This window comes from Lepisosteus oculatus, chromosome 12 (assembly GCF_040954835.1).
Source record: "Lepisosteus oculatus isolate fLepOcu1 chromosome 12, fLepOcu1.hap2, whole genome shotgun sequence".
NCBI classification, from domain to species: Eukaryota; Metazoa; Chordata; class Actinopteri; order Semionotiformes; family Lepisosteidae; genus Lepisosteus; species Lepisosteus oculatus.
In genome coordinates this window covers 7,791,576-7,813,723 of record NC_090707.1, presented here as the reverse complement: position 1 = coordinate 7,813,723, position 22,148 = coordinate 7,791,576, and the positions used below count along the sequence as shown (strand labels likewise).

Here is a 22,148-nt window from a genome sequence, read left to right as displayed (position 1 = left end):
ACGTGTGCAACATATTGTCAAAACATCATTCTTTCACCTCAAAAATATCACCAGACTACGTCCTGTGTTATCACTAACTGTTGCTAAAAAGCTGATCAACACATTTGTCTTCTCCCGAATTGACTACTGTAACGCTCTGCTCGCTGGGGTTCCTAAATTCACACTGAACAAACTGCAGTGTGTCCAAAATCCAGCAGCCAGAATCCCGACCAGGTCTAGTTCAAGTGATCACAACACTCCGTTACTCCTGGAGTCCTTGCACTGGCTTCCTGTCAGGTTTCGTTTCGACTTCAAAATCCTCATGCTCACCTATAAGGCTCTGTACGGCTTGGCACCTCAGTACTTGTCTGAGCTTTAATCGCCCTACTCTCCACCTCATAACCTTTGCTCTTCTATCTGTCCCCCAAGCCCGTCTACACTGTATGGGTGACAGGGCCTTCTCCTGTTATGCCCACAAGCCCTGGAGCTCTCTCCCCAAGGATATCAGAGAGTCACGTTCTCTAAACTCCTATAAATCTACCAAAAGAACAGCCAAAACACTGCGTTTCTTTCTTCTCTTTTCAGCATGGAATAAACCTTTACTTGTTCCTTTGCACCCTATGCAGTCTGACGCAGCTGCCTACTTGAACTCCTTCAAATCTAGACTCAAAACCTTCTTCCTTTGAAGGGCCTTTACCTAACTGGTCCTGTTATTTACCCCCCTGATCCTCCTGTACCCAGTACCCCCATCTCTCATTGTGTATTTTCACTTGTGCGTATCTGGTGTATTTTGTTTATTCTTGTGGTTGTCGTTATGTAAAGCGCTTTGAGAAGCCACTTTTAAAGTTGCTATACAAAATAAAGTTTATTTTTATTCTAATAAGAGCTGAGCTTTTCAATGAATATCTCCAGTAAACAAGATTTCAAGAAAAAATTGTCAAGCAGCTGTCCCATTTCAAAGCCCTGCCCGTTACCAGGCATGCTGAACGCTGCCAGCACCACAGACTGCGTGTTCAACGACTCGGACAAGGATCTTGACGACACTGGTAAAGATGACACCAGAGCTGGAACCTGGCAGGAGCAGAGCTAAACAGTTGTGATCAACTTTGCGGATTTGTTTGGATTCCATTACATCCAAAATGATTGCAGCTGCACCGTTAGCAGGGAGTGATTCCCCTCGCTCGTGCTGTGCCCTGGGGCGGGGAGATCTTGGAGTCACAGTTTAAACGTCTTTGATGCTGCTCATTGAAACAAAACAGAACGATTTTTATTCGCTGTCAGTTGCTGCCCAGTGAGAGCATTAAATCACACAATTTGGCTTATCCATAGATGGTCCGAGCTGGAAGCGAACTGTTGTTTCCCATACCTAAATCACACAAAACAGCCTGGTGTGGATTCTTTCCAGCTCCTAAATTCAGACACGATGTGAAGAAACAATTCTCAAGATTGGAATGAAGTAGAAAAACATGTTGTTTTTTTTAAACCTCTCAGCGAAAACTGTAATGGAGGGATAGCCACACTGGGAAAATTTTCAGAAGCTATTATTCTTTTTAAAAACAAAACTTTTAAGCATCAAGTTCCTGAGGATGAACAATGGAGCGTATTATTCTATCAGTGGACCCACAGAAGGGGGTGTTAGCACAGTCTGTGCTGGTACAATAGAAATATTGACATTGCTACAAAGTAACTACTTATAGTCAAGGCTAATGCAAGTTTATAAAACTGTGATAAGCAACTACATAACTAATCACTAGAGTTTTTTGGAAGCATTACATGGGTATAATCAAAACTATACTGATACAATTCAGATAATTATGTTCAACAAGTGCAATGTGCAAGCTCAGCTACAGCTAGTAAGCTGCAGCATTACTCCATAATCATTCTACTCTTCCACCAGTCTTCCTCTGCCCCGTCTCCATTCTGCCCCGCACTCGCCCCTCAGGAACAAACTGCCCCCAGGCCCTGACCACAAGCTCAAGATGCATCATAATTTCTTATACACCTCTTCCCTGTAGAAATAGAATAGAAACCAGTGTGTTAAAATGACCACTCTGAAATCACAATCTCTACACTGTTGTAGTTCTTACCTTTTTATTTTTTGGTGTTCCCCCAGCATTGCAAATCTATCTCTGTGTTTATGATTAAGCGATTTTATTTTCCTGCACTTGCATGCGCATTCTCCTTGAACTTACCCCTAATGTAATATATGCCTAAAAGAACTGCATGTGCTAAAGAGATAACAGTAAAACACACAATGTTAATCACAAGAAGCTTATTTCATTGGTAATATGGAGGGCTTTCTAGGACCTGCATTGCAAATGATTTTACAACTATGAGCTCACAGTAGTTTCAGAATATGTTGTAAGACTGTGAGCTCATGTATGGGTAAAATATATACTATTACGCTTTCTGCAAAACACATCCAGCAGTTTATTCAAAGTTTAATGACAACCTCTTCTGTGGTGTCCTAAAGGATGCACCTGTAACAGTGCTTTGGACAGAAGGTTAGGACACCTACACCCAACAATTCACACGTCCAGTGAGACTTCCGTTACAGAGTAAGACTCTATCAATTAATAAATATCCAGTTCCAGGACTATTCTCACAGAGACCATCACTGCAGCTCCACCTGAATAAGCAACCTACAGGTATTCTGTTCAGAATATTCTACTGACTTGGCACATCTGCAGATTTTTCAGCAAAAAAAAAAACTGTGCAAGTCCTCCAATCTAAATTTCAAATTCAGCTGCTGCTGCATCCATCAGACTGCTTTGCAAACAATCCCATTTGACTCCTATTACCGTAAGTTCAGGTTCAAGGCACCCTTCACATAAAGCTGTGTCAGTGTAATCTCAGCTGCTATTAGGCTGTTGCTTCTAAATCATTAATTGACTCCTACTGGCATGAGGCTCCTGCTACAGGAGTCTGAGTGACAGGCCACCCCTGGGTGTTCTCACAGCCTGGGACTGAGAGATTAGGAGTGCAGTGCTCTAATGGGCTGGACTGCCCTCGGCTTCAGATGACTGGGATTGATGGCTTAAATGCACTGCATCTTTAGGATTGCACACTCCCAACAGTGGATGGAAAATAAAAAATACGAACCCCATCCACATACCGCCAGCTCCAGGTTCATTCAAACCACTGCTAACTAATGTAACAAAGCTCGACTTGGCAAAACCTTGCTGCTAGACATTCAGTTTTTATTGCACAAATGAAAACAAAACCCACTGATCTGGCTGACGCTTTTATTGAAAGTGTCTAGCACTTATACCCATTTACACAGCTGGTTATTTTACTGGTGCAAATTGGGTAAAGCACAGTGCTCAAGGGTACAACAGCAGGGCTCCCGCTGAGATTCGAACCCACAACCTGCCTCTTGCGAGTAAAGGACCCTGACCGCTGCTCCACACAGCTGGTGGCGATAATGGATATTGCATAAATATCTGTCTGAAGTACAGTAATTGCATTTTTGCAAGATTTATACCCTGTAAAGCTGTTAAAAATGTAATCCTCAAATGTTTGCAAGTCATCAGCTAGGTTCACAAAGCCTTGGAAAGATACCTTGAATGCCACAAGATCACAGACGAGGACATAGAGAATCATGTCACCTGATCATGGGAAAAGCCAGAGAGCTGTCCAAATAGCAAAGCTAAAAGATTATAGACCTCAGCAGCTAGTTACAGCTGTAAAATAATTCCATTAGAGATCCCCATTTCAACTGTACTGTCCACCTGCCAAACATTCAGGTTGTTCTATTTTTTCGCTGATTTTGATTGTCTTGTATCTTTTGCCGAGCAAAAGAATCTTCAGAGGCTGAACATGCTGCACCAGCAAGTGGGAAGAAATCTCACTGGTGTGCACCTCAACGTGCTTTCAGGCCTGCGCTCCTTATATTAAATACACAAAATAAAAAGCATCAAGGTTTAATTAAGAGTGGGGAATGCTAACGTTTTTTTATGCGTGTGTGCATCTGCTTGCTATGCATACTGTCCCCCTCTCTGAAAACAGCAACTGATCATCAAGACGCTGACAAAAGCACCTCGGTTTCCGAGCTGCTGATGACCTTCCTCCTCCACAACGAGCTGCCAATCTCCCAGTTCCACCAAGGTTTCGTAAGCAAAATTAAATGACAGAAAAAGAGAAAAAAAAAAGATATTAAAACACTCTCTCTCCTTGTCAATACAGTTGTGTGGCTCTTTACTCAAAGATTATTTTCTGAATCCTTCCTAAACCTGCTTATGTCCGCTGGATGAGTCAACCTGTATTCACGGGTGACTTTAAAGCTTTTTTTTATTTTATATGAAAAGGTAAATCAAACAGATTTAAAAGAACTTCACTATTCATTTTCCCCTTACAAGCTCTGCAATGCTTCTAACGTTGTCTGATGGATACACTCACCCTTAAGTGCAATCGACCCTTTTCACTCGTGAGCAATGGCTAAGCAATGTTAGAATATAAAATACAGAAGCTCAAAAAACAGAACAGCAGAAGCACAGCAAAACCAGAGAGATATGGAGTTTCTGACATGTGTTGGCTGTCCTGCACATCAGTCCAGCGTTTTAACTAGACAAGGACATAGAGCACTGTCTCTCAGACCTGGTCCTGGGCAACAGCATTCTCTTCCAGTTTCCACTTCAGCCAAGTTCATCACAGGCTAATCGTTTCCTTTTTTTAACTGAGGCAAATCTTTAAATTTGCTTTCAGCTTTTAAAAAGCAGAATGGGATTTGTCACCGGTGTGAACCCTATGCCAATTTCTGAGCACGAACACCCCTCCATCACCGGAACGTTCGGTGAAATGAGACCATTGGGACCTCTGCAGGAGGAAACATCTCTCACTGTGGGAGTGTCTGACACATTGTCATTCCTGCCAACAGGAAGTGTTTATCCAACACAAATCATCTGTTAAGAGATGTTTAGTCAGAAACAGGAGAGCAAAGTAACAACTTGAGGACAGACTGCATAAAGCTCTCTATGCTGAAGCTGCTGGAGCACTGCAGAAACAAAGTCAAAAAGCGAGCAGATCAATTGAAGAAACCATTCAGCATACTTAATCACTGTCGGTGATTAAGAGCTCATTCGGAACACAGGAGTCCCCCAGGATCAGAGAAGCACTGGCGAAGAGCAGGGACCTCCATTCCCCAAAATGGCAGGACTTATGCATCACAATTAAATCGCCAATTTCCAAAGACCTGGAACACTTTCAGTTGTAATCAATTAAGCAGGCGATTTGCTAAGCAATTCAGAGGTCACTGGGGATCAAAATCTAAATGGCCTCCAGCTCTCAAAGATCAGAGTTCTCCAAAATGAAGAGATTATCTGCATCATTAATCAATAGGCCACAGGTGCTCCCAACCTTTAGAAACAGGTGACCTATAGGACTTACTGGATTAGTCCTGACCAGGACTTGGGCTCCAGACTCCTGGCCTTGAAAGAAGAAAGCAACTTACTGAACAATACGCTGTTTTAAAAATAGCTCATAAAAAAACACTTTTCTGCACAAAAGGGAAAAAGCTTTAAAAATTAGGACATTTCAGAAAATAGAAGCAGCGGATTAGCTGCTTCACTAACTGAATACAAGGTTTGATGTTCTTGGCAAAAAAATTAAAACCAGAAAAAGCCTTTCACTACTGAAATTCAAGACAGAGGAGGACAGTTCCTGCATAATTAGTATCACAACGTCCTTTGTGATAATGTACTAAATTCAGAATTTTATGCAGAACACTGAGCCTAATTAAAGTTTTCCAAGGTCAAACTAGCATTTTAAACAGTATACCCTCGACACGATCAAGGCAGACGCAAAGCTGATTGCTTCCTGTACTTTTCCTCTGTCGACCCCCAGCTGCCTGCTCAGTGTGAAGCTGCCCAGGCTGAGCCTATCAGACCTGAGGTCTCCCGGCCTCAGCAAACCCAAGCAGTTTGATAGTTGAAATCCTGATTTTGCTCTTTGCTCTGTTCAAGCCCCCTTAGTCCAGAAAAGAGGAATGCAAGCGAGGTGTCGACGAAACCAGGAAACTACAAACGAGAGAGAAGGGACACCCTTGGCAGCAAAAACACAAAACGGTGGGTGAGACCACCCCAAGAGAAGCAAAATCAATTTCCAGGACACAGAAAGTTGCACCTAGTGCAAGAAAGCTGGATCTAACACTGCACCTGTAGACAGATAGGTCAGAGCTTCCTGGTTCTACACTCGAGGATTAAAAATGACACAGGAACACAGCCTGGCCACCACTTATACTGCAGCATACAGCTCCCGGTCCATGTGGAAAATGCGTTTTCCCAGTCCAGTTTGCTACTACGCACACAGTGGGTAGTAGGAAAAAGCAGTAAGAAGAAAAGAGCGCCTCACTCCAAAAAAACTGCTGAAATAATTTCACGTGTAATGGGAAATGCATCGCAAGCCACCAGTACTGTACCAAGTAAGGGCTGCTGTAAACTCTCCAGGGTCAAGTGGTGCTCCCCCTTCTTTAACATCTGGTTCACAGGGGGCTCTTGTGAGGGAAAGCAGGTTACAGCTCAGGTCAGGGGGGGGAGGCTTTTACTCCAGGGTCTCTACTCTCTCGCCACTCATTTCACAGTCCCTCATTGCTTATAGAGGCGGCTTTTCTACAAAGGTAACAGCAATGAGAGGGAGCATAGATCCTGAAACAAGGACAAAGTGTCAGGACACAAGAACTCAGCAAACAAACACCAGACGGACTGCCTCTGGGTCAGGACATCTGGTGAAGGTAGACAACTTCTACGGGTATCTTCTCATATGGTTTCAGAGCCATAAGGAGCTTCCCCGATTATTGGGAGGTGACTGATGTGGACGGTAGCTGAGGTACTGGAGACAATGAGCACTGTTTTACAAAGCAGAACTGAAAGGAAGCTCCACTGACCAGTGTTTCCTCACTTGCTGCCATTTCTCCACAACTTAAGCTTTGAAACTCAACAAAAACCCCTTCTAAGGCTTCAGTAACTGTCAAAAAAACACCTTCAAATTCAGAAAAACCTCAACCGACTCAGGGTTGAAATGCTTCTAGATCACCACCCCCTCTCGGGAAAGGCTTGTTGATTTATTCCCCGGCCGCCCAGAAACACTGGCTTTCTTCTGAAATGCTAATATGCCGCAGCTCCAGAAGAGCGGGTACATCACAGATGCCCCCGTCCCACTGCAACAGTCTCAGCTGCTCCACGAGCATGTCAGTGACAAGGAACAGAGCTGCTTTTAAAGATCCAAGAGCCGCCAACAACAAAAGGAGCAAAAAAAAAAACTCAAACAAAGCTAAGGAGATGTCTTGAAGGACACGGAATGACTACAATCACGGTCAAACACCCACCTTGAAAACTGAAGGTGTTCCCCCCCAACACACACACACACTTTTGGCCCAGGGGAAGCTTACCCCAGGGGTCTGGTCTTCCGAAGCCGAAGGAAATCACTTCCCATGGTGCAGTGCCACTGATCCCCAACACCAGAGCAGCAGCGCAGGGAAACCGCAACCAGCGAATCTGGTTCTGTGACATTACAGGTAAACAGGGCTACCGCAAGCCGTGGGGAGGCCCACTGAACACCTGCGACTTGTGCAGCCTGTGCATCGCCACTGCCCTTGAAGGGGAACTGCAATGCTTTTTTTATATTTCGGGGTTAGAAAGAATCAGCATTGACGATTGCATTTCAAATCACAGTAAAAGTCAAATGCATACAGTAACTTGGAAAACCTCCAATTGACATCACAAAATAGATCAAATTTCCAGGTGGGCACTGCGCTAACTTCTCCGATTCAGAAAGAGGCAACAAAACTTCCAGGGACACGAAGCGGCCCTACCACTTTGTAAAGAAGCGGACTTGTGAAGACATCTTTTTTTAATACGAGAGAAATATTGCTCTTGGCTTCGACGCGTTTTTTTTCTGATAAATGGAACTTACTTGTTAACACTGCATGCAGATCACGTTGGAACATGTTTGCAGTCGAATGTCTGCTGCACAACCTGTACTCATTCGCTCATGCATCAGATTACATCAGTCAGTACAGTGACTAGTAAGCAGGAAGGGCCGTATCACATCACAATCTGTGGGAACTCTCGCCCGTGGCGTGACCAGCGCTTTGAGATGGTTTACAGTATTTTTGCCAAGTTCATGATTTTGTGCTTAATTAGAAAATGATACAATTTTCTATACTGTCAATGAATTTCGTGGCCGAGATTTAAGAACCAGTCTGAGAAATTGGGACTGCAGTTCCTTCTTCAAAACTCCCAGCCTTCTCTGGACAAGGCCTACAGTGACTGTGAATATTGGAAACTGTAATCTAAACCGGGTGTGGTGCCCCTCGCTGTTAGCAGGCATCAGCAAGGAGAGAATTCAGCCCTAAAAAGCAGGATGAGCTCTAGCAGTGAAAATGCCTTTCAGTGAACTGCAATGTGCTGGGATGATAAAAAAAGTACAAAGAGGAAGGAAGCTCATAGGAAAGGCAAGGAAGGATCCATTTGTGAATTAACAGAGAAACAACTAAGCTTATACACTTCAGTTTGCTTTCTTTAAATACTGTTCAGATTTCAAAACAGCCTCCCCCCGTGCTGCAAAACATGGCTCAATTGTAAAGCTGACCCAGTTTTCTTCCAGGAAATTGAGAACACAGTTATTTGTTAAAATGATTAAAAAATCTGCCTGGAATTAAACCGAACCGTGCAGAAGCAAATCTAACATGAATAGCCCACCTTCTGTGCGTTTTGTAAAGTGGGGAATTAATTTTCTGAATGTGGGGAAGCAATAAAAAAGGCAAACAAAATATGAGGGTGTAAAGTCAAAAGTGTAGAATTCAAATCAAGGGGGTATTCAAACGTAGTATGCTTTAACATAGTAAGTTAAATGCACTGGGAAGGCCACAATTACAATATTTTGTACAATTCTGGTCAACAGATTATACAAAATACAACAATGCTATGGAAATCAGTGCAGAGCAGAGCAACCAGATATATTCTGCTTCTTAAGGGAATGTCCTATACGGACAGGCTGAAGGAACTAAACCCAAACTAAACTAAAACAAAACAACAGGTATACCTCATTCAAGTATTCAGAATCCTCAAAGACACAGACAAAGTCTCTATCCTGCAATGACTTCACAATGAACAGTGGGAAGTATGTGGATGTGCATTTAAAATTCCTAACAGAGTTGGGGGAGAGCAGAAGAAGCTGCCCAGCCATGATGCTGGGTGCTCTGGCTTCCTTCAGGAAACAGCTGGGCGAGACCCTTGGATCAACAAGCTACTAATTACCAGATTAGCTACAGTAGATGGGCTGCATGATCTCCTTCCCACTGTACCTATTCTTACATTCTGATGCAATCTAAAATGAGAACAAATGAAAAGAGTCAGCAGCTCTACAGGTAAAGCCTTATAGCCAGTGTCAGCTCCCAGTCCAGTCTGAAGCTCTGTCCAGGCTGATGTTACTGGAGTTGCAATTAAGACATTAAAAATAAAATTAAGAGTTCCATGATATGGGGAGGATTATATTTCAGTCCATAAATAAAAATGTGACTGGTTTGTCGAGTCTCCCTGTTTTTTTTTTTTAACATAGGCCACAAACAACAAATATTAACATGTATTAAATATTCAGCACAACAACATACTCATACTAATGCAGAAAGCCAGTCCTATCTGGCTCACACACAAATACGCATGCTTTATTAATTCAATTCAATCTACTTTGAAGTGATGTGGGGGACAAAGCAGATGAGGAATAATCACAAGTCACACTGAAAAAGAAAGAGACCAGAACTAATTTTAAGGCCCTGTTAAAAACAACTTCTTATTCAGCACTTGCTCTCTAGCTAGGCTTCTACCTGACCCCATATTCGCCGATTCACTGCCCTGATCCAGCTCAGCTCTGGCCTTTGTGTCGCTGTTTCCGAGTTCTGGCCTTTACTTTATCAAAATATTTCCAGCTTTCAAACCCGTTCAATCACATTTCTCCTGGCCCCCTGCTCTCTGAGAAAAATGGACCTATTTTCCAGTCGAAGGAAATGGAAATGTGAAGAGTACAACTCTATTGAGTGGAGGATGGAAATGGTTTGTGATTGCTGGATACTACCTCTTCAGCACTACCTTACAACAGTTAGGCCCGCTTATGGAATAAAGTAGACCCCCCATGCAGGAATGATATTTTCTTGTTATTTACTCAATTGGCAGATACTTTATATAATGCAACTTCTATCCCATCCAGTCAAGATGCAAACAGTGCAAGTATCAGTAAAACAACAAATAAACCTGAAATAAAACAGTACGCACAGTGTTAAATGCTAGGATGCTACACAGTGCTAAGGCGTTTGTGGAATAAAGCCATGAAAAATGAACCTCAGTAGTTTGGAGCACAAGAACTCTACATCCTTAGTTTGTTTAAAAAGCCACAAGACAATGATTGGTGAAACTAAGCTCTCCCTACAGACCACAGCAGCTCAGTTCCAGGGTTTACAACCTGCCTGTCCAACATTATAACCCACATACCAAACCTCACTCCATCTGCTCTTAACTTATCATCCATCTTTACCTTCTACACACTGTCACAATTCATTCATAGGTTTATACAGTGTCAGAAAAAAAAAACCTTCTCCATGAGAAAGAAAATGTGCAAGCCCCTCCAAGTAAATAATATTTGAAGTGCCCTTTGTGTCTACTCCCTCTACTGTGAGTCTATAAGAGACAGACTGAAATGCTTTGGATGGCAAAAGCTCCTGATGGCCCTCTTAGCGATAGTGCTAAGGGTTTTCACTGCCCTGAATTTCTGGGTCCAGGTGTACATTAGTGAAAAGGAAGGTGATAGTTATTGAAGGGGAACTATAATGCTATCTTTATATGTTGTTTCTAGAGAAACAGCATCGATGAGTGCACTGCAAACAACAATGAAAGTAAAATGTCCACAGTAACATGTAAAACTTCACCACCATCATAAACTAGACTAAATTTCCAGGTACGCACAGCCCCATGTTGTGCAGTTCAGAACAAGGCAACAAAACTTCCAGTGATGTGAAGCTGCCCTATAACATTGTAAACAAGCAGGCTTGTGAAGACATATTTTTTAATCCAATAAAAATATTGCTCTCTACTTCCAGACGGTTTTGCGGACAAATACAACATACTTGATAACTCTGCATGCGGATCACGGAGGAACATTTCTGCTGCACAGCCTGTACTTATTTGCTTGTGACTATTGAGCAGGAAGGGCAGCTTCACACCGCAATTAATGTGAACTCTCACTCTTCCCCGTGGGAGAGCGGGGTTTGTGACAGCAATGATGACGATCCAGTACTTTCACCAAGTTCACAATTATAATTTGGAATTTGCTACATTTTTTGAGAGACCTTCAATTAATGCATTCTGTTACCTTGATTTAATAACCAGTCTCAGAAATCTGGACTGTAACAAACTACATGGAATATAATGGAATAATAATTTTATTGGCTCGCGGTTTTATCCAAATCAATTTACTTCTGTATTTTACGGAAGCAATCTCAGTGAACTACAGTATGTTACTTAAGGCTACACCAGCCCTGTCCCACTTGGGATTTGAACCCGCAGACATCCAGACAGGAGCTACAGCACCATCAGAATGTACCCATACTGTGCAAACTGATATCTGGCACTGAAAGGAACAGGAAAGACAACTCATCCTTGTACCAGTGGGCTTCAATCACGTTCTGGGTAATCAAACGGAGGGTGCAGTCTGTGATATCCAAGGCGCGGGCTCGTACCTTTGACCAGCAGCCGGTCCCGTATGGACACCCTGTGCGCCGAGTCCAATGAGCCGCTGGCGGCGCGGCCGGCCTTCACTCCGTCCTCCCGCTTCAGCTTGCTTGCCAACGTCAGCATGCCTGCTCCGCTCTCGGACCTGCAACAGGGGGGGGAACACTCAGAGCCCCGGCGCACAGCCACTTGATCTCTTCCGGGGTGTGCATGGAAACATTCCTTAAAGCTCCCGTGGGTGCAGATTCACTCACAGGAAGGCAACGCGCACGAGGCAGGACGATCGAGACGGAAGAGAGGTTACAAACGAGAGCAGACTCGTCCGCTTGTTTCTGACAAAGGAAGCGATGGTACTGGCTTCAACTAGTTGGCTGGGCTTGTTCCAGACTCCCACACCCGTTTGCGCAAAGACGTTCCTCCTGTTCAGTATTAAATGATGCACTCTCTCACGCATAGGTACGAGAGTCATTTCTATTTGTGTCCCTGCGTTGGTGGATATAGTCTAGATTCTTATCATGTGTGAGAGTCTGCAGCTCGTTCAGCTTTCTGTTGGGTTTCCATTCCTGGGCCTCACAGAGCAGCCAGATACCCACATACCCCAGAAACATGCGAGATAAACCGTATTCCCTCTCAGCTTATGTGGCATGACCTTTTCAGTGCTTTGCCCTTCAATGTCAACGGGTTCTCTTTGACATTACAGAGCAAGCAGGAAGCAGAAGTGGTATGTCAATGCCTTTCCCCAGAAAGAAGCAGCTGCCAACGTACATAAGCAAGAAGTACATCACATCACCAGCAGATTTTTCTGAATCGCAGTGACTTGGACACCAAACAGCTTTGTTAGGATATTCCACTTGAACTCCCAATATTAAAACGGGCAGTTGTTCACCAGGGACTACAGACGCCAACCCTCTCATGTTATCTCCTTGGACTTCGCCATCTGCAAATAAGCCTTCACCATTTACTGAATGCCCATCCAAACTGGAACAACCAACCAGTTGGGGAGGGGAAATGAATGCGACGCCACACCTCTGTTTTGGGGATTGCTTCCCGTTTACAAAACAAGCCGGGGTCACAGCCCACTGGGCTCAGGGCACTTGCCACACGGGTCTCGGAGACGGAGCGCCCCCAAGACGTGTCGGAGCGAGCCAGTCAGCGCAGGCCTCAGTGCTCCGCGCCTGTGGGAGTGTGGGGGCTCGTCCCAGCAGGGCTCGGGCCAGGGGGAGCCCCCACTGTAGGTCAGCGCAGACAACAGAGGCCTTGTTTTGGCAAGAGCACGGCCTTTCAAAACTAAACGGTCTTAGGAACCATGCAAGACTAAATGTGTTGTTCCCCCTGCCACCTCTGGACCTCTGAGGAATCTCATCATTGCAACTGCTACTATTAACATTACTGACTACAATCTCCTCCTAGCTCCATGCTCAGGGGTCTGTTCAATCCCTTAAGTCTCCCACAGACTGAAGATTCGGGGGTTTTTAGAAACGGATCCCTAGTTTCCACCAGAAATATAAAAACAAACAACTAGGACACAACTCCTTTATTTATAGCATCTTTTGGCACAAAAGAGTCCAAAGCTTTCTTCTGCAAAGCACAACAATCTGGGTGCTTGCTTGGTTGGTGTATTTTTGCGTTTTTGTGTTGTGTTGCTGCCGATTTTTTTCAAGGAAAATCAGATCCAGAGACGCTCAGTAATTCCCCAGTCTCAGATTACTCAGCATCTTCCAAACATTCTCTAAGGCAGCAGTGAAATCATTCCAAGAAATATAACTCAAGGATTAATAATATTAAACTTTCCCCCACTGTGAAATCCTTTTTCAAGACAGTAAACATTTATTTTTCCAATCTTTAAGGCTAAACTCAGTTTCTTAGCAGCAGATATTAGACATTAGCTGCTGCTCTGCACAGGCCTTCAGAACCTCCTAACTGTATCTAAAGGTGATATCGGTATTCATAGATACCAAACTGGCATTCAGACAGTTAGTGATAATGATGGTTTACCCTAGCTTATAAGAACTCACCTTAACCCAGTGCTTCACTGAAGCATATACATTTGTCATTTAAATGTCCATGTAAATTACTGATCAAATTAATTAATCACACAGAGCCCAGACAGAAAATGTGTCTGATACAGGGAGAGACAGAGAGAAACAAGAGGACCACAGGACAAGAAAAGGATGATTTGTTCTATAGTAATGCATTATATTCAGAAACTCAGAAGATGTTTGGTGAAAAACCTGGCTAAAGAATTGCAATAAAAAGAGAATCTAACATCTGAACTGCATACAATTGTGTAGAAAACTCTGAAATCTCTGAAATACTCTGCATAACGATCTTACACTTTCACGGTATTCTGGTGTGATGAACAAGCCATCAGAAATGAAGCTTAATTCTAAGGCCAAGATGTGATGCACCAAGGCTTCATTAGGACAAGTCAAAATTCCTCAGGACAGCCCAGAGACATTGATAGAAAAGTACACCAGGTATGTGCTAACTTCAGTCTATAGCACATGCTGATGTGTTCATCTGTAAATGAGGCTATTGTCCAGATCTGTTGAGAAATACTGCAATAGCTCAGGTCGGTCCCAAGGTTCACTCTTGTACGCACAGATCTCTGCAGTATTACTTCCACCTGCCTCAGAATCACAGGTGTGCTTCTAGATCACACACTTCAACAGGTCACACAAGAAAAATGACTCATAATGCCACAAAGAAGCTGGGCGTTGTTTTTATTGAATGCTATTTTGGCAGTGGATGAGAGGAGACAGCCCTGTGCCACAGCACAGTCTATGAGACTTTAATGTTATACAGCCGATTTAGAATAATAAAATTAGCAGTCGCTCTCACTTGACTTAAACAAATTTACAAGAATACGATAACGGTTGTATTTTTAGGAGCCCTTCTACTTTGGCAATTTAATCTGCTTCCTGGTAATAATTACCTAGTACTAGAAAAAGCCATGCTGACAACAGAGATCAGTGGAGAACCAACAGCAAAGACGCATGAAGCTGTGCAGCAACAGGGTGCCCCGGAAGGTACACAATCTCTCCTTCCTGCTTCGCTGGAGTGGAAAGGCGGACCGACACACAGACCCCCAGAGAACAACGGCTCCTGTCGAGCGACCGCTGGTGAAAAGGAACAGAGCTGGCACTGGCGCTAGATTAGGGGTATTCTAAACCCAGGGCTGACCGATCTGCTCTTTTCAGAAACCTGAGAGGGAATCAAACAGGAACACCAATACAGGCCACCACTTAACCCTTCTGGCATAGAGACCCAGTCAGCCCACTACAACCGGTGAAAGAAAGGCATCAGGATGAATGCAAACTGCCTAATGCCTTGTAAATGTGTTCCTCCCATGATCATATAGGGTGATCATATGATCATGATCATATCCCGTGATCACCAGGCTCTCTCCCTATCTGTGTGTCTCATGAAGAGCAAGCTGGGGTATGCAAAAAGATAATTCCTAACGCAAGAAATTGTAAAGGGTTAATAAAGTGATGTTATTTATTATTATAGTACTGTGCATTTATTTTGCTCGACTGTGGTCCCCGATGGGTTGCATCTTACATATACTTCTATGTTTTTCCATGATATTACCCTAATTTCATTTAGTTTTTACTCAACTACTAGAAATTATACACTGTATTTTTACAGCAATTTGTGCTGGTTACACATTAAATAAAAACAGAACTGTTAGAACTTATAATGAGGCAATTCCAGTGTCGGCATAGTATGAGAATGTTCTGTTTTCACACTTATTGGAGTCATAACCTCAATACAGTGAGCAAGAGGCACCTTGTCTTTCAGGCTTTCCTGCTTCTCCATTCCAGAGGGAAGAGGGAATCTTGCTCTTTAAGAAAAAACTTCAAGGGGTTTGAGAGATTAGTTTTCATTTCATAATATTTGCGGCAGAGGCCACTGATCCGAGATAAGTCAATAACGCCTTGTGAGCTCAGCCAATTCAACAATTTCAGACATCTGGGGATACAGAACAATGGCTGTACTCACTTGTGTGCCTTTTCTTTTTCAAATGTTATCATTACCCATCACAGAAGGATGAGACCACGGCAATGTTAGTCAAGTTATGCTAGAAAAATGGCTAGAGTAACACTACAGCGATTTTACAGACGGAACAAGATTTGCAACAATCCTTCAAATATATGACATAATCCAGTTGAGTTAATCGAGACAACTCAGGCTAAACTCCGTTCCACTCTATTAATGAATGTGGGGTGCCAATTCCCAATCAATAAATAACAGCAGAACAGTTCATTAACTGAATAACAGTTTTTGGCTGGTCCTTCTTTATAATTTAATTGTTCCAATATATGGGAAATGCTCTGGACTGCAATACGAAGCAGTCTGTTATATTTCCCGATAACTACGTTTCCTAATGCCCTGATACAGCATCCCAAACAAAGTAGGCCAGAGGGTGCACGTTTTCTCTCCAATGTCTAAAAGTGGAACACATAAAAACTGGTTATGTATTATTATAATTAATTATCATCACAAAAGTTATGAATTGACTGGAATCAAACGATTTTGCATTCTAGTGCCTTGCTGACAAAGCAAATAAAGTCGTGTACTGAGAACTTGTTCTTCTAGGTACTGCCTGTAAGAGACTTCTGAGAAGTCTTGTCAATAGCCATGTCTGCTGGGGTGGTCAATGAGCATCTGTACGGCTCAATACAGCAGAGAGCCACTCTGTGAAATAACAGGAAATACAGATCAAATAAACCAGTTCTTTGACCTCCTCTGTCCTCTCTCCTTTGTCCCTTCCCCACACTAACACTCTTACATAGTGTGGTGGAAACTTTAAAAGTCATGGGATAAGAGATCCATTTCAGATGGAGTATCTGAAAGCAGCTCTTCTATTTCTTTAATGCGTAAACACATCCACACAGACTCTGGCACGAAGAAAATATAGTTAACATAGTTAGAAAAGGCCATTTGTACAGCAATCAGGGACAGACTGGGCTTCCCTGGGCAAAGCGCTGCCCTCAGCAGCGCTGTTTGAACGTCCTGCAGCACACTGCTCTCCCCCGGTGCTCTTTCCTGCTTCATGAGATGCCCTGTATCACATGTCACAGCGATTCCTATACATGTCTGAGCCAAAGGTGTGCCCCTCCCCCACTCCGTTTCCAACAGCTGTCACAAACAGCCCAGCCCCCTTGTTAACTACAGGACTGGGACAAAGCCTCCCAGGGGTAGGTATTATTCATTTACTTGGAAGACAGTTTTAGCTACAAAATCTTAAATTTGGACCTAATTATCCAGTGCAGCATTTTACTGAAAATCTGAGCAAAGTGCCTGGCTCATGGGTAATAGAACAGCACCCCATTAAAGTTCCGAATCCCCAGACATCACCTCCACACCAGAAAATGATTCTGCTGTGATTCCGATCTGTGATTGACATTTGCTATGGTATTTCTTCCTTCCACTCCAAACGTGGCAAGTTGAGCCATAATCCGTTTTTCAGTTTTTATTTTTCTTCTTCATACTGCAGGACAACCAGGCATGAAAACCAAGAAGGCCTCTTTAAAAAGGTGATGTCTGAAAATGTATTGTGGGTTAAATTTACTATCATGGGAAAATATCACTGAATAATTTATGCAAAAACTGATAACTCTTTTATAAGAAAGTTCATTGTTCACAGCATTATCCCTTCATTGTTAGAGTCACTTACGAACATGAAAGACTGTGGTTTTTATAACTCCATCTATATCATGATCTGTGAAATACTGACAAATTCACTGTACTGGTTCTCAAACCAGAGAATTTCCCTAGAGCTAGTGAGGACTCTGCAACCCCTCCCCATTAACCCTGTCCCAGAATTTCACTTTAGGCCAGAAATGTCCAATACAGAGAAGACAATCTGAAGAGCCAAGATAGAATAAAGTTAAAAAAAAGATAAATGTAGCAGCACATATGTAGAACTGCACAATAGTAAGATTTATCTTAATTACAGATGATAAAAATCTGATTACTCAACATATGTGTTTAGTATAGATTTAAATCTAGAAGAAACAACCTGAAGTATAATCCTTTGAGTTATAACATTTTTATTATGGTCACTTGAACAGTCAATTAAAAAGGCACTGGTGTACCTCTAAAAAGGCTCCCAGAGAAACCCGTACACAGCGGTTCTGCAGTCCCTCTATGCAGACAAGAGCAATCCTGCACTGAGCCCCTATCTTGCAGAATTCCTGAAATCCACAGTATACCAGAGCCTGCATTGCAGCAGTTAGGAGAACTCATACATCTGTATGTAGTGGCACACTGCTGTAGGTAGCAAGATAGCCACAATTCTGCTAGTTTTGCAGGTTATCTATAAACCACGGACTGCTTAGAAAATACTAACCCTTTCATTCCATAAAACTAACACCACATTCTGGAGCAGTGCCAGCAATCTGGGGAAAAAACACCTTGAAGGAAGCAGTGACTAGGCCTCTTGAATAAGAGCCTACAATTTAACTCTCATACACCTCCAGGTTAAATAAAACATGTATTATTACTTATTAGAATTCACTAGCTTATAAAATATAACAAGGACTTTAAATCCGCGTGATAATGCGTTTTGACTCGCTAAGGAAAAAAGAGCATTCACGATTCTAACTAAATCCATAGACACCTCATTATTTGAAATTACACTTCATTTGTTAATATTCATTTCACATCAAACTTCAGGAATTGCTTGTACCGGGATGTCAGTGCAAACAATCCACAATACGGTATCATCCAGTCCATTGCGGAAGGAATCACAACAAATACTTAATCAGCTTCCCAGTTCCTAAGAATATATCAACGTTTTCAAAAGGACAGTGACACCCATGTCCTTCGGGTCACACTACAATACAGCTGTCAAGACAGAAATTGTAAAAAACAGAAGATGCCGGTCATATCACTACATTCCAAACAGCTCACTTCCAGTAAATACCGATACAACAAACGAGAACATCCAGAGAATGCCTTTACACCAACAACAAAAAAAAAACTATTGATTCAAACATTTTAAACGGAATCCACCAGAGGGACATTTAGCGAACCTCATCGCGGAACACATTCACAATTCTTCTGTTCGGTTCAAACTGGCTTTCGCGAAAGCGTTTTAACGCCTTCCTTGTTTTTTTTTTTCTGTTTACCTGCTGTCTCTGAAGAAAGCGTTCCGGATTACACCATTACTAAACACCGACCACAAGCACAGGTCTGTCCGCTGCTCAAGCCGCAGATCACTATGTCGGTTAGAAACAACTCCCGAAAAAAAAAAAAGGTGATTAGGATATGGATTTTCTGGAAATTTCACAGCTTTAAACTCTAGAAAACACCACTACCAGAGACGGAAGTGCCGTTTCTGATCCCTCTGGTAAAATCGTCCGACCACCACACGCGACACTTAAACAATAGTTCCGCTGTTTCTATTACGTGTATTTATCCGGTATCATCAGAAACCGTTTAATCATCCTCAGAACAAAGGTCTCCCGTTCCAGTGCTGGAGGCCCGGTTTGTCCAGAGGTTTTATTGTCTAATTAAAATCAACATCATTAAATAGCTTAAAGATCTGTTAAAATGATCAAATTAAGACAATGATAGACTCAGGTCATTATCACACAGAGAGAGAGAGAGGACACACACATACAGAGGACAATCACAGAGACACCAGTTAACCTGGACAGCGTGTGTTTGGACTATAGGAGAAAACCCATCCAAACAACATGCAGACACCACACATAAAACACACTTGAAACCAAACCCAGGGTCCACCACAATATGCTCATAGATTTGCCTGGCTGCCTGTCACATGGTGTATGTGGCTGCAGCAGCTGAGTCCAGGACCCCCACCCCAGAGACTGGCAGAGAAGAATATAGTCCTATGGCCTTAGATGGAGAAAGTGCCTGGACTTCATTGAGCTACAGTGTTAGACAGTGATTCAGCCAGTGCTTATGCATGAGTCTTCAAAAGGAAGTACTACAGTATGTACATTTCTATAGAATCTTTATCAACAATTTGCATGACTGATTCCCATATTTATGTCATCCTTAAATGAACAGAATGATAGAGAAGAACTAGGGTTTCAGCATTTGAGCATTTCAGCATGGGCTTCCTTGCTAGGCTCCCTTCTGTGAATGAGGGGTGGGTAAGGACAGCTGTCTGTTTCCATGAAGCAGAACCAGTAGGAGCATTGTGGTTACAGACACTGCTGGACAAGAAACATGTCTGCACCTCCAGATGGGCCCCAGCCCCATTCCAGTATGAGGTCACTGACAGTCCCACAGCTCTGTCTGGGTGCTGTATGTTTATACACCTGGGCACACTTTCATGGATCACTCATTCCTTTATATTCCCAGGTAGGACAGTGTCAGAACAAATTCTCATTGACCCATTCATACAGCGGGGCATTTATTCATGTTATCTGGGGGAACGCATTGTACTGTGCTTAAGGGCAGACGAGAATCTATGCTGACAGGTTGTGGGTTTGAGTCCCTGCTACAGACACTGCTGTGGTACCCTTGACTGAGGCACTGTACCCCAGTTGTTACGGTGCAGAAGAAGCAGAATCCTCTGAACTCAAAAGTACCAGCAGGAGTTTCTCCAAAATCATGGGTCAGGAGGTCAGGCCAGGGTCAAAAAACCAGTAAATCCACAATAACCAAGTCAAGATCCAGAAGACGAAGTCAGAGACAAAGCCAGGGGTCAGTGCCAAAAACCTAGAAATCTTGCAAAACAGAGAACAAGATACAATGCAGCTCTAGCTAGGTAAAACCCAATACTGAGCAAGGAGTAGTGTGTCAGGTTGGTTTAAATAGGCAGATGGAAGAAGGTGTGTCTGATTAGTTCATTGGAAACTGCACTGGAGTTTGAAGGAGTTGATTAAGGGTGGTGAGTTCTCCAGGGGCATGATGTAACACCAGTTACTCCGGTCCTCCCTGACAGAAGTTCTCTCTCATCCTTGGAACGCTACAGAAACCAGGATGACCTCTGGCCCCGTGAGCTGTGTGGCTCTGGTCTGGATTCTACCTGTTTACCTTGCTCAAGAGTACAACTAGAGTATAACCACCTGGGATTTGAACCCACAGTCTTTCAGTTGGGTGTGTGGAGCTCACCACTACCGTTTCCATTTTGTGTGAAAGGGTTCGTGGTGTAGTATAGTATCAAGATTGATGTGGCTGACAGAAAATTGTTATAAATTAGTCCAGACTTTTCCAGTGTCTCTTTGCAGTGAAACAGTGGAAATCCTGTCTTGTTTGGCTGCCGTGATTTAATGTGGTTTGTGTTCACCTTAGAAAGGGCACAATTCCAAAATCATTAAATGAGTTCATGCAATTCACAATTGAGAAGCGGAATGTGGCATCACATTAAAACTGATCTAGGGCTCATTTCTGCCTACAGCACTGCTGTGTCACAGTCTCCGAGAATATCAGGGCATCTTTCATTTTTTTTCCAGGCCTAGAGATGCCACAGAGGAAATTACATCTCTGGATTCTGCTCCTGGTTCAGCAGGAGTGTCAGAAAAGCTACACACTAGATAATGATCTTTTGTAATGAGACTAGAAAGAACAGCAAGAAGCTAAAATGAGTAAATAATTAAAGCATGCTCATTTTCCTTTCAATGTGATATTAAGAATTTCATAGACACTGAAGCCTAATATCATATAAAAGGTTCTGGTTTGCCACAAGGAGCTTGTTTTTATTAAACTATTCAGATGCAAAAATATCTTTTTTAAGTGACGACAAAAATAAAATGTAAAAATCTTAAGTACAATTTGCATAAGCATGTGAGGAGTACCTGAAGAGGAGCTTTTCAAAACACAATACATTCAACAACTAGTTGTGAGCTCATAATGCTACCAGAAAGAGGTTGTTAGCATTCTTCCTAAAATAAAAGAACATGTTACTCCTGCCCTGGCTGCTTTTTCGTTTGTATTCTACGTTATTCTCAAGCAGCTGAAAGGCTCTTAATACATGCACAATACAATAAAAGATTTCCATGACATGAGGTGGAGCTGTGGTTAGCAGTGGTTAGCATTGGCCCTTGTACTGCTGGGGCCCTGGACTCAGTTCCAAACCTGGAGCGATGTCTGCGTGCAGTTTGTGTATTCTCCTTGTACTTGTGTGGGTTCCTCCCACAGTGCAAAGACCTACTGGTAGGTTATTTGCCTGGGAAAATTGGCCCTGGTGTGAGTGTGTGTGTATCTGTGTTTGTGTCTCCCATGCAGGGTATATCCTGCCATGTTCTAGCTGCTTGCCAGGATACCAGGATAGACTCAGGCTCCACCTTGGCATCTGAACTAAAAGAAGTGGTTAGAATATAGATGCATGATGCTAAAATCTGATCACTACTTACTACATGTGGCACAAAAGAGGACATCTCTTTGAAAGAAGAAAATTTAAAACATCTATTTAGATGGACATTCTTTAGATCCTTAATGAACTAGTGATAATGTGATTAAAAATAT

The 22,148-nt window shown here is 42.8% G+C and overlaps 1 protein-coding gene across 1 annotated transcript in view; it reads right to left on the bottom strand.

Moving 5' to 3' along the window:
* ube2f (ubiquitin-conjugating enzyme E2F (putative)) overlaps positions 1-19,073 on the bottom strand; it is a 66,486-nt gene extending 47,413 nt beyond the window's left edge. The window contains exons 1-2 of the mRNA XM_015358521.2: positions 18,836-19,073; positions 11,705-11,841 (exon numbers count right to left, since the gene is read on the bottom strand). Of these exons, the coding sequence (XP_015214007.1) occupies positions 11,705-11,822 (118 nt within the window). The 5' untranslated portion in view covers positions 11,823-11,841; positions 18,836-19,073. The remainder of the gene's footprint in view (positions 1-11,704; positions 11,842-18,835) is intronic.
* Positions 19,074-22,148: the final 3,075 nt, after the last annotated feature.